This window comes from Salvelinus sp. IW2-2015, linkage group LG25 (assembly GCF_002910315.2).
Source record: "Salvelinus sp. IW2-2015 linkage group LG25, ASM291031v2, whole genome shotgun sequence".
Taxonomy (NCBI): Eukaryota; Metazoa; Chordata; class Actinopteri; order Salmoniformes; family Salmonidae; genus Salvelinus; species Salvelinus sp. IW2-2015.
In genome coordinates this window covers 4,360,654-4,372,383 of record NC_036865.1, presented here as the reverse complement: position 1 = coordinate 4,372,383, position 11,730 = coordinate 4,360,654, and the positions used below count along the sequence as shown (strand labels likewise).

General features: G+C 42.1%; 1 protein-coding gene across 1 annotated transcript; it reads left to right on the top strand.

Moving 5' to 3' along the window:
- The first annotated feature begins 1,545 nt into the window (after positions 1-1,545).
- LOC111951950 (IQ motif and ankyrin repeat domain-containing protein 1) lies at positions 1,546-11,701 on the top strand. Its single transcript, XM_023970320.2, has 14 exons — positions 1,546-1,777; positions 2,192-2,320; positions 7,193-7,332; positions 7,592-7,756; positions 7,846-8,037; positions 8,767-8,892; positions 9,149-9,288; positions 9,742-9,796; positions 9,889-9,984; positions 10,143-10,251; positions 10,523-10,619; positions 10,801-10,935; positions 11,231-11,359; positions 11,527-11,701. The coding sequence occupies exons 1-14, from the start codon at positions 1,696-1,698 to the stop codon at positions 11,699-11,701; spliced, it is 1,770 nt and encodes a 589-aa protein (XP_023826088.1). The 5' UTR covers positions 1,546-1,695.
- The last annotated feature ends 29 nt before the right edge of the window (positions 11,702-11,730 follow it).

Here is an 11,730-nt window from a genome sequence, read left to right as displayed (position 1 = left end):
GAGCGCGTTACGACATTGTTAGCAGAAAACAGAATCCCCCAATGATAGTGAATAGAAAAATCTCTTTGTAAAAAAAAWAAAWAATTGCTTATAGTGCACAATATGTATGTCATTGAACRGATTATTTTAAACTTGCACACAGAGGAAGTTATAAGGATACATTATATGACAGCCTGCAGTCCTCCGGTCACCCTTKAACTTTACTTACTCAACGAGAGGCTGCACATCACTCCCTGGAGTAGCTAAAGCCCTTATTGATGTCACTTGCAGGTAATTTTAGCCTGGATGTTTGCYTATAAACATCCCCTGAACAAGGCAGTTAACCRACTGTTCCTAGGCCATCATTGAAAATAAGAATTTGTTCTTAACTGACTTAGTTAAATAAAGGTAGTTAAATAAAGGTAAAAAAAATGTAAAACACAATTTTTCCCCTCACATATACTTTCTATGGAACAACAAAGATATACGATTTAAAAATAAGTCTCTCTTTTTCTTAACTGGTTTGAGAATARAATTATTTTGGTTGGTCAGTTACTGAATGAGGATGGATATCTACTCTCATATGGGGAATTTCTTGATCAATTTAAAATTCCAATAACCCCGAAAGYATATGCAATTGTTTTTGATGCGATTCCAAGGGGGGTTGTAATCTCTTTTAAATTCCTCTGTGGTTGATGTAAGTAACATAGATTTACATGAAAATATATTCATTGGCAAATAAATATAGTAAAAAACAGATTAGGAATATTGTTTGTGCTACTACAATTCCCTCAGCAAGATTCTTTTGGTCAAATATCTATGGTGATATACAATGTGGGAAAGCATGGAAAATTGCTAAAAAAGATTGTATCAGTAACAAGGTCAAGGAAGTTTCATTTAAAATGTTACATATAATTTATCCTGTGAAACATGTTTTGGAAAGATTCAAGCTAAATATTGACTATAAATGTGATTTCTGTGGAATGGAGAAGGAGACCATTTTGCATTTGTTTTTTGCCTGTATTTATAGTAGAATTTTTGGGATTTACATACAGAATTTTGTTACAAAAAAATAGAACTGGTTGTACTATTTAATGGTTTTGATATAGTGATTTATTTCCACAATTCTGACATTGATAAAGATGTAGTATATTTAATTAAACTGCTAATAATATTACATTTCATATTCACAAATGCAAATGGTTTAATTCAAACAAAAATGCAATTAAAACTTGTTGTATTATTAATGAATATGATTTGTTTGTTTAGGATTCCTGGCAATGTAAATAGTTTGTATGTTTGTTTGTATGTGACTATTCCTCTTTTGTTTGTTGATATTTGTTAATAAGATTGAAGTGCTTTTGAACGGGATATGGTAGTAGGTGCCAGGCGCAACGGTTTGAGTGTGTCAAGAACTGCAATACTGCCGGGTTTTTCACGCTAAACAGTTTCTTGACAAACACCGACTTGACAAAAGACATCCGCTAGAACGCGCCTATTGACTTGAAAGTTGACAAACCCATTCTATTCATTCTATTTCTATTTTACCTTCGRGTGAGACCAAGCCGCGCAAGTGTTACCATGGTGATCTGTGAGAGTTCAGGAAGGGATTGTGAATCCAACAGCTAAATTGCATAGGTTTGAAACCATAATCTATTTTTGGCTAATTGTACTACAGTTCTAGGCTGGTTCGTCTAACTATTATTTGGACYAAATATGAGTTCACGTAGTACTAAAAGCCCAGGGAAAACTGGAGCCAAGGCACCGTCGAAGGGAGCAGTTCAATCATCAGAGGCAGGTATGCAAACCATGCATAGCATTGGAATTCAACTTCAAGTAGAYGTGTCTAACGACGTTAGCCATTGGGGATCTGATTCCCGAATATAAAAGTGTTTTAGGCCTAAGTAAAATGTTGTCTGGAATGAAGATGCAAAACAATTGGAGGTTGAAGCTGTTTAACAGGCTTGAAGCTGTTTAACGTTAGCTAGTTACCAATATCTCCAGCCCATTTTAAACACAAAGTAACATTAAATGACTTCGCTGTAAAAACATTTAAGCATGTACCTAAACTTGTGATGGTACATATTTTGGTTTTGGTTAATTGGTTTTGGTTACCATCACATTAAATGTGTCGGCCGTCTGTACACAGAGATGTGTTTCTCTTTCGCTTAATGTGTAGTCTAATTTCCCCTCTTTGTTTGTGCTCTGGAAGGTGCCTCCCCACAGCGCAGACAGAGCACTGGTGTGACCCAGGGTGGCCAGTCCAAAGGCAAATCTGCTGTTGCCAAGGCAAGACGAAACACCTCTGCCAGTGCCAAGACAYTGCAACCACCAAAGAAAAGTACTGCTCTGCGTTGCTCATTCTTATCATGAGTCAATTAGTCAATTTACCTTTTAGCTTACCTCCATTGCAACAATGTAAAGAAGTGCTGATTTGATTGTCCTCACACACCTAGGCCTGAGTCCTCAGTTGAGATCTGTGTGCCTAATGCTTGTGTGGTAGAAGTGAAACTCGCCTGTAGTATGTTGGCTGAAGTACATTGGTGACAGGATACTTCCCTGAGATCTAAAAAGCTGCCGTCGCTCAGGGCTTGATAGACTATATTGTGTTGCTCGAGTTGGCTAAGACGTTTGCCTTATGTGTTGTTGTGCAGAAGGTTGCTGGCTTGTGTCCCACTAGAGGCAGAACAGAATAGACTCTGTGTATTACACATGATTTATGAGAATGCCAGTTAAGCATGCTCATCTCAAGTTAGGACTCGACCAGAAGAGAATAATGATTGCCTCCCGAGTGGCGCAGTGGTCTAAGGCACTGCATTGCAGTGCTAGCTCTGCCACTAGAGTCCAGGCTCTGTTGCAGCCGGGCCGTGACCGGGAGACCCATGGGACAGCGCACAATTGGCACAGCGTCATCCTGGTTAGGGGAGGGTTTGGCCCGGCAGGGATGTTCTTGTCCCATCGCGCACTAGTGACTCCTGTGGCTGGCTGGGCGCTGACACGGTCGCTAGGTGTACMGTGTTTCCGTCYACACATTGGTGCGGATGGCTTCCGGGTTAAGTGGGCATKGTGTCAAGAAGCAGTGCGGCTTGGTTGGGTTGTGTTTCGGAGGAGGCACGCCTCTCCCGAGTCCGTACGGGAGTTGCAGCGATGAGACAAGACTAACTACCAATTGGATAACATGAAATAGGGGTGAAAAAAAAGGAGAGAATAATAATTATTCCCTAGGATCGGCTGTGTTCTTACCGGGGACAGTGTGCAATCACACATTCATAATCCACCCAAGAGTTCAGAAGAATGAACACATTGCTTACATTACACAACTGTCTGTTACTCTTCATTATACCCAAGGGAGTCTGATGTGGTCAAAGGAAATGATGCAAGCTTGAAAACAATCCCTCATTGTTTCCTGCAGGCACCACCCAAGGCACACATGGGAGCAGTAGGAACTATAGAGAAGGGATCATCAACCACATTCAGCCGCAAGCCAATTTTTTTCTTGAGCGGATGATCGGGGGCCGAAACATAATAATAAAGTAAAAAAAATGTAGACTGCAAATTTACCGCAAGAAGCCTAAACAGATATAATATTTGACTWAAACCTTGATTACATTTGGAAACATTGACCTGCGTAGGGTGCCGTCTTTCGGATGGGACGTTAAAATGGGTGTCCTGACTTCCTGTGGTCATTCAAAATCCCAATGGGATTATTGTAGGAGTAGGGGTGTACACCCCGGTGTCATGGCAAAATTTCCAACCTGGCCATCTAATCATCCCCCTCATTCCTAATTGGCGTATATCACTCCTCACCTCTACACCTGATAGTTGATGTGTGGTGAGAGTTCTGGCACAAAAATGGTCGCCGTGCATCACTGAGTTGGGTGCTACACATTGATGGGGGATGAGGTGAGTTTCCGCCTACTACGTAAAGCGCTTTGAGTACCTCAGTTGGTAMAAAAGTGCTATATAAATCAATTATTATTAATTATTATGATTTGTATACGATCACATATTTTTTATTTATTTATATATATTTCATAATTTTTTTAACCTTTATTTATCAAGGCAAGCCAGTTAAGAACAAATTCTTATTTACAATGACAGCCTACACCGGCCAAACCTGGACGACGCTGGGCCAATTGTGCACCGCCTTATGGGACTCCCAATCATGGCCGGTTGTAATACAGCCTGGATTCAAACCAGGGTAGTGATGCCTCTAGCACTGAGATGCAGTGCCTTAGACCGCTGCGCCACTTGGGAGCCCAAAACGTCTCTCTGTTATGCGTGGGAACTTTGGGAATAGATTTCCAAAATTAAAATCCATTGGAGCTGATTTCCTGGTGTTTTTACGTTATTTTATGTCCAACAATGAAAATGCCCCCCCTCACCCCCCCCAAAAAATTATAAAATAACCTATTTTTTATTTTATAATTTTCTTTGCTCATAAAACTTGGGGGGGGGAAATAAAACCACCGGCATGTCAAATTCACCGCGGGCTGCCAGTTGGGGAACCCTGCTGTAGAGCATGTGAAATTAAGTTTTCTTCAGTACATAGATAATTGCCTCACTACATATCATAGAGCGGGATTCATAGCTTTGACAGCTGTTGCCGTACTCCTTTAGTTCACAAATGAGCAATTATGTTGAAAGCCTTTTCAGTTGTAGCTCTCATATGGTATTCATGAGGTGATATGAAATACTAAGCCTACATTCCTTTTATGTACAGTATATTATTATTTCCATTAAATACAAATATTTTATTTAGATAAATGCAGCAAATCAACTTAAAAAAACATTTATAAACCATATACAGTGCATTTGGAAAATATTCACACCCCTTCACTTTTTCAACATTTTGTTACGTTACAGCCTTATTCTCAAAWGGATTAAATAAAAACTAAATCCTCATCAATCTACACACAATACCTGATAATGACAAAGCGAAAACAGGATTTTAGAAACAAATAACTTATTTACATAAGTATTCTGACCCTATGCTATGAGACTCAAAATTGAGCTCAGGTGCATCCTGTTTCCATTGATCGTTCTTGAGATGTTTCTAAAATTTGATTGGAGTCCACTTGTGTTAAATTCAATTGATTGGAGATGATTTGGAAAGGCACACACCTGTCTATATAAGGTCCCAGAGTTGACCGTGCATGTCAGAACAAAAACCAAGCCATGAGGTTGAAAGAATTTTCCGTAGAGCTCAGAGACAGGATTGTGTCGAGGCACAGATCAGGGGAAGGGTACCAAAACATTTCCACAGCATTGAAGGTCCCCAAGAACACAGTAGCCTCCATCATTCTTAAATGGAAGAAGTTTGGAACCACCAAGACTCTTCCTAGAGCTGGCTGCCTGGCCAAGCTGATCAATCAGGGGAGAAGGGCCTTGGTCAGGGAGATGACCAAGAACCTGATGGTCATTCTGACTCAGCTCCAGAGTTCCTCTGTAGATATGTGAGAACCTTCCAGAAGACAACCATCTCTGCAGCACTCCACCGATCAGGCCTTAATGGTGGAGTGGCCAGACGGAAGCCACTCCTCAGTAAAAGGCACATGGTAGGAGTTTTCTTGGAGTTTGCCAAAAGGCACCTAAGAAACAATATTCTCTGGCCTGTTGAAACTAAGATTGAACTCTTTGGCCTGAATGCCAAGCGTCACGTCACCTGGCCAATACCATTCCCACGGTGAAGCATGGTGGTGGCAGCATCATGCTGTGGGGATGTTTTTCAGCGGCAGGGACTGCGAGACTAGTCAGCCAAGACAACACAGGAGTGGCTTCGGGACAAGTCTCTGAATGTCCTTGAGTGGTCCAGCCAGAGCCCGGACTTGAACCCGATTGAACATCTCTGGAGAGACCTGAAAATAGCTGTGCAGCGACACTCCCATCCAACCTGACAGAGCTTGAGAGGATCTGCAGAGAAGAATGGAAGAAACTCCCCAAATACAGCTGTGCCAAGCTTGTTGTGTCATAGCCAAGAAGACTCTAAGCTGTAATCGCTGCCAAAGGTGCTTCAACAAAGTACTGAGTAAAGGGTCTGAATACTTATGCAAATGTAATAATTCCGTTTTTGCGTAAATGTAAAATAAAAAATAAAATAAAATCTTAGTCATTATGGGGTATTGTGTGTAGATTGTTGAGGGATGTTGATCCATTTTAGAATATGGGTGTAATGTTACAAAATGTGGAAAAAGTGAAGGGCTCTGAATGCTCTCCGAATGCGCTGTGTACATTAAACATATAGGCCTATATGGGAAGTTATAATAATAAAAACTAGAAATAAATGTCGTCAAGATCAACATACTGAGCAGCACAAAGAAACTGAATCCTCCAGGTTAAGCAAATATTTAGGCTGTATAGATAGGATTAGGCCGTAAAGTCGACTGTACAATCTTACGTATACTGCACGGGTGTTGTTGTGTGAGTGGCTTTGCTTTGTTACTCTTGTCAGGTTGTTATTGTAAAAGAGAATATGTTCTCTAACTTATCTGGTTGAACAAAGGAAATTAACAAATAAATCTTGASGGACAAAGACAATACAATGAATCTGTACTGAGGCTAAACTATACTGAAACGATTCACTTTGATTCTGAAACGAAATAAAATAAAAAAACATCATGAATTATGTTCAGTTTTAGTTATTTTCTCTAAACTTTGGGGAAAAATCGAATGAGGTTCTCAGTTGGGTTTTCAAGCTTTTGGGTTTATAAGCCACTGTATCTGGCGGGTAAATGCAGCCAGGAGAAGGCGATGTTTCAAATAGGCCTAGCTATCACTAGCTAATAGGGKAAAAATTGTCTAGCTATCTAACTTGGTTCTTCTTACATGTACTACTACAGTTAAAAAGCATTGGATTGCTTCCTTCCAACATATTTTTTTTGCACCAATCGCAGCGCTATTCCTTTTAAATCCAAGTCATATTGAGATTGACTTTATAATTGAAACCTAACCTAACCTTACCCATCATCTTATGTATTACTGCCCCCGAATTGCAATAAGTGAAATTTAAAAACACACACAAATGGTTACAAGCCTACCACGCATGCTTTCTGCCGCTAACACTAAAACCGAAACGAAATAATATAAAAAGGAAATAGAAATATCTTTAGACAACTAAAACTATATAAAAAAAAGGTGCAAATCAAATCGAAACTTAACTGAAATAACAGGGACTTGTTTGTCCTCACTGTATGCATGTTTATTGTTGTTGTAGATGTAGAGCCGACTCAAGAGGAGCTAGCTGCAGTGACCATCCAGCGGGCCACTCGAGGCCTGCTGGCCAGGCGAGAGCGGGTCCGGAGACAGAAGGAAAAACAGGACTATGAAGACCTTATGGATCGCTTGGAGAAAGAGGTTAGCTAATTAGATYTGAAAACGACAGTGTTAGGTTTGGATTTGTAAAAGTACATCAACGTATTGACATTTGAAATCATGAGTAATAGAACTCTTGGCATTGCATGTTGACTCAGATCTCCTCCTTTGTGTGTTGTTCTTTCAAATAGCACCTGTGAGTGTGCTTGAGTGTGTTGTAGTCCACAATCAATGTAATGTCATTGTTTCTGAAAAGGAGAAGTGTGTGTACCCTGAAAAGTGTGTTTCGATTGGCCTGCAGGCTTTTGTGGCGCTAGTACGAAGAGAACAGGAAGAGGCGGAGTGGAAAAGGAAGAAGGAGGAGGACGAGAGAAAGGGGAAGAAGGAAGAGCAGCTGCTGCGAACCCGACTTCTGGAAGCAGCGTTCGATGGAGAGGCAGWGGAAGTGTTAGCAATTTTGAAGGAGGTGAGACTGATATGTGATATCTGTGAGATCTGTGTGGACAYGTAATGAAGACATGACAAAGATTAATAGGTGCACTGGTCCTTATTTAGGTCTCTGATAGGGACACAAAGCGTGGCCTTGGGTTGGATGAAGCAGGCAAACGCCAGCGGCTGCTAAACCAACTTTGCATGATAAACATCACYGATGCCAATGGCAACACAGCAGTGTCAGAAGCAGCAGGTGGGGGTCAGCCGGAAGTCATCACCTTATTGGTGGAGAGGGGTGCGGACATAAACACACGGGTGAGAGAATGCAGCGCGAACAGAAATATTAGCTCTTGGTCAGGTGAGAGTGAGTGTCTTCCCTCCCCCACCCATTCCCACTGACACACACAAACATACAGTCGTGGCCAAAAGTTTTGAGAATGAGACAAATATTAATTTTCACAAAGTCTGCTGCCTCAGTTTGTATGATGGAAATTTGCATGTACTCCAGCATGTTATGAAGAGTGATCAGATGAATGGCAATTAATTGCAAAGTCCCTCTTTGCCATGCAAATGAACTGAATCCCCCAAAAACATTTCCACTGCATTTCAGCCCTGCTACAAAAGAACAAGCTGACATCATGTCAGTGATGTCACGACTGTTCACATCCACGACTGTTCACATCTATTGATAGGCAGTTAGTCTAGTGGTTAGAGTGTTGGGCCAGTAACCGAAAAATTGCTAGATTGAATCCCTGAACTGACAAGGTAAAAATCTGTCGTTCTGCCCCTGAACAAGGCAGTTAACCKACTGTTCCCACGCCGTCATTGTAAATAAGAATTTGTTCATAACTGACTTGCCTGGTTAAAAAAAACAAAACAAGCATGACTTGAATTAAACCCTTTCTTTGGAAGCGTTGGTCTTCCACAAACTTTCTCCAGCAGGCAAACAACTAAATATATCTTTCTGAGTATTGGAGTGAAATGTTCATGCCTAAGGCCTAAGCAATTGCAGAAGTATGTCAGGAAGTGTTTTTTTTTTAATAGGGTGCATTTGGACGGACTCCAATCTACAGAGCTGCGTTTGGAGGCCATCTTGGGGCAGTCCAGACCCTTCTACAGCTTGGGGCAGACCCGAGGACCCATGCAGATGATGGTAGCACTCCAGAGCAGGTATGTGTGACTGTGTGTGCGCATAGACAATAATCAGGGTTCTTTTATCTCGTGTGTGTGTTGTGTGTGGTGTGTGTGTGTGTGTGTGTGTGTGTGTGTGTGTGTGTGTGTGTGTGTGTGTGTGTGTGTGTGTGTGTGTGTGTGTGTGTGTGTGTGTGTGTGTGTGTGTGAGACAGAGACAGAGACAGAGGGTGGCTGTTGTAAATTGTGTTTTACAAGCCATGTTTGGGCTTATGTGTTTGTGGGCATGTTCCAGGTGGCTTCCGAAGAGGCTGTGGTTGCCACTTTACAGAACTGGGATCTGAGTGCCACTGACTCCATGCTGACGAAGATGAAGGCAGAGGAACAGAGGAGGGCGGAGGAAGAGAAAAAGCAGAACGAGGCGGAGACTGACCGGTAAGAGTCACGCCCAAGTGTTCAACCCCTCCCACTCAAAACAGAAACCTTTCATAGAGTATGACACTCTCAAAACCCAAACCTATGCTCCCAAACATAGTCTAATTAGGTCATGTCTCATGCATACAGCATAGAGAACAGAGTAGGATACACAATTTAGTCAGAACAGTAAGAGAAACTGAATAGCTTGGCCAGTGATCAGATGTTGTGTGCACACATTATGATGCAATGTGTTAACTATTTGTAATATGTTTATCTCTATCTACTTCCCCTCTCCTTCAACACAAAAGCACGTCGGTCCTGTTAAGTCACGTCATAAGTCCTGCAGAGACACTTTTGCAGAGTTGAGGACAGATAGAGAGGATAGCTGACATGATTTCCCCACACATTGTTCACTGATAGGGGGAAACAGTGCAAGCGTGCAAACCAAAAATGGCCTGTGTTTTCCCTCAGCCTGAAAGGGGAGGTGGAGCAGCTCCAGAWAGAGCATGAGCGATGCCAAAGAGAGGTAAGACACATCTGGAGTCAATAGTTCCAAGATGAACAGGAAAAATGTCCCTTTCATCACTCTGACGTCACTCGCCCTGTGTGTGTATATAGCTGCAGAAGGCCTTCGTTGAACTGAATAAGAGGATCACAGAACATGATAGATGTGTGAGGAAGGGTATGGAGGAGCAGGTTAAAGTCACCTTGCAGGTAGTCACTGTACTTTTTTAGCACACTGCTAAAGTTGTATTGTCTCAGTACTGAAGTGATGATGCATGTATTGTCTCAGTACTGATGTAATGATGTATGTATTGTCTCAGTACTGATGTATGTATTGTCTCAGTACTGAAGTAATGATGTATGTAAAGGTGGTTCATGAAGCTGAAGATGTGTTGGCGAAAGCTCAAATAGCAGCTCATGAGGCTGCAGGGCAACTATCCCTTGCCAAGCTGACACTGAGAGAGCAGTCTGGTGGAGGTATGTAATGTCACACGCACACGCACACACACATGCAGGTACTCCCCCCAGCCACACACACACACACACACACACACACACACACACACACACACACACACACACACACACACCACACACACACACACACACACACACACACACACACACACACACACACACACACACACACACACACACACACACACACACACAGAGACAAACAAACACACCTTTCCCTGGAGCAACACAAAATGTAATATTCTCACAGTGTGTGTTTATGTGAACTAAGATGCTGTCCTGGACCGTGGTGGGGTTCGTTGCCCGGTTCGTGACCTTGAGGAAGTTCTTATTAAAGATGTAGGCGGCAAGATCAAGCAGGATGGCAGGTAAAAAACTATAATAATTACTTACTCACTTTAGTATGACTTTTTGCCCTCAGGTTAGCTGCTCAAACAAAAGGCAAACAGGTTGTTCATCTCTCTGTATTTAGCTAATCGCTCTGTTTACACTTTAACATTAGATTCAGTTAATTACGTTTATCCACTCTGGCTGTGTATCTGATGTTAGGTGGCCCCTGCTTGTGGATACCTATGGTCAGGCTGCCACATTTCTACGCTACAGAGACACTAACTACCTGGACGCCTTGCACCCTGGAGACATGCAGCCTGACAAACTGAGGCTCGCTCTACTGGGGGCCATCAGGTGTGAGAGAGAGATATTACAGGGGTGCCCGGCAATGAGCAGCCTAATCCTAAATTTGAGTTATGCACATCAATGACAGTAGCAGGTGTAAGAAGTGTTTTTTAAGAGTTTGCTGTAAAACCTTAATGTATATCAAATTTAGGGTTGGGCTGCTCATTTGAATTGCCAACAGTAAATARGTCACAAAAAATATTGTTTTTGTATAAATAAAGGAGTGGATAGACAGAATAAGGACACAGATAAATGTATGTATGAATAGAAAGGCTGTTGTGATGTTGTGTGATCCTGTCTGCAGGTACGGAAAGCCCTTGGTTATTAACATGATGGAGGTGGACTTGTTTGAGAGTGTACAGAACCAGCTCGACCAGGTGAACCCAGGGCTGAGTGAGCAGCTGATGAACAAGGAGCTCCTGCAAGAAGAGAGGTACAGTACCAAGCGCTCACTGCCAACACATTGATCATCTCAATATGAACCTTTCTCAGTTGTAGTTAGATTTTTTTACATTTAAGTGGTGATGTAAGACATAAAGAAATGCAGGGCTGCGCCCTCTCATTGCGAGATTGGTATCAAGTTATGTCGTCTCCCGGTAGGTACCTAAGCCTGGTGCGCTCCACAGATGGTCCTCAGTATGCCAGAACTGAGTTCATGCTGGACCGCATTGAGAAGTTCAGCCTGGTCTTGGTGACCAAACAGCGCCACCCTCCTGATGCACTGCTCACAGCATTCTATCCCATCCATGTCATGCTGCCAGAAGCCAAAATATGACATGTTGCTGTTGCTCTAAAGTGTCAATA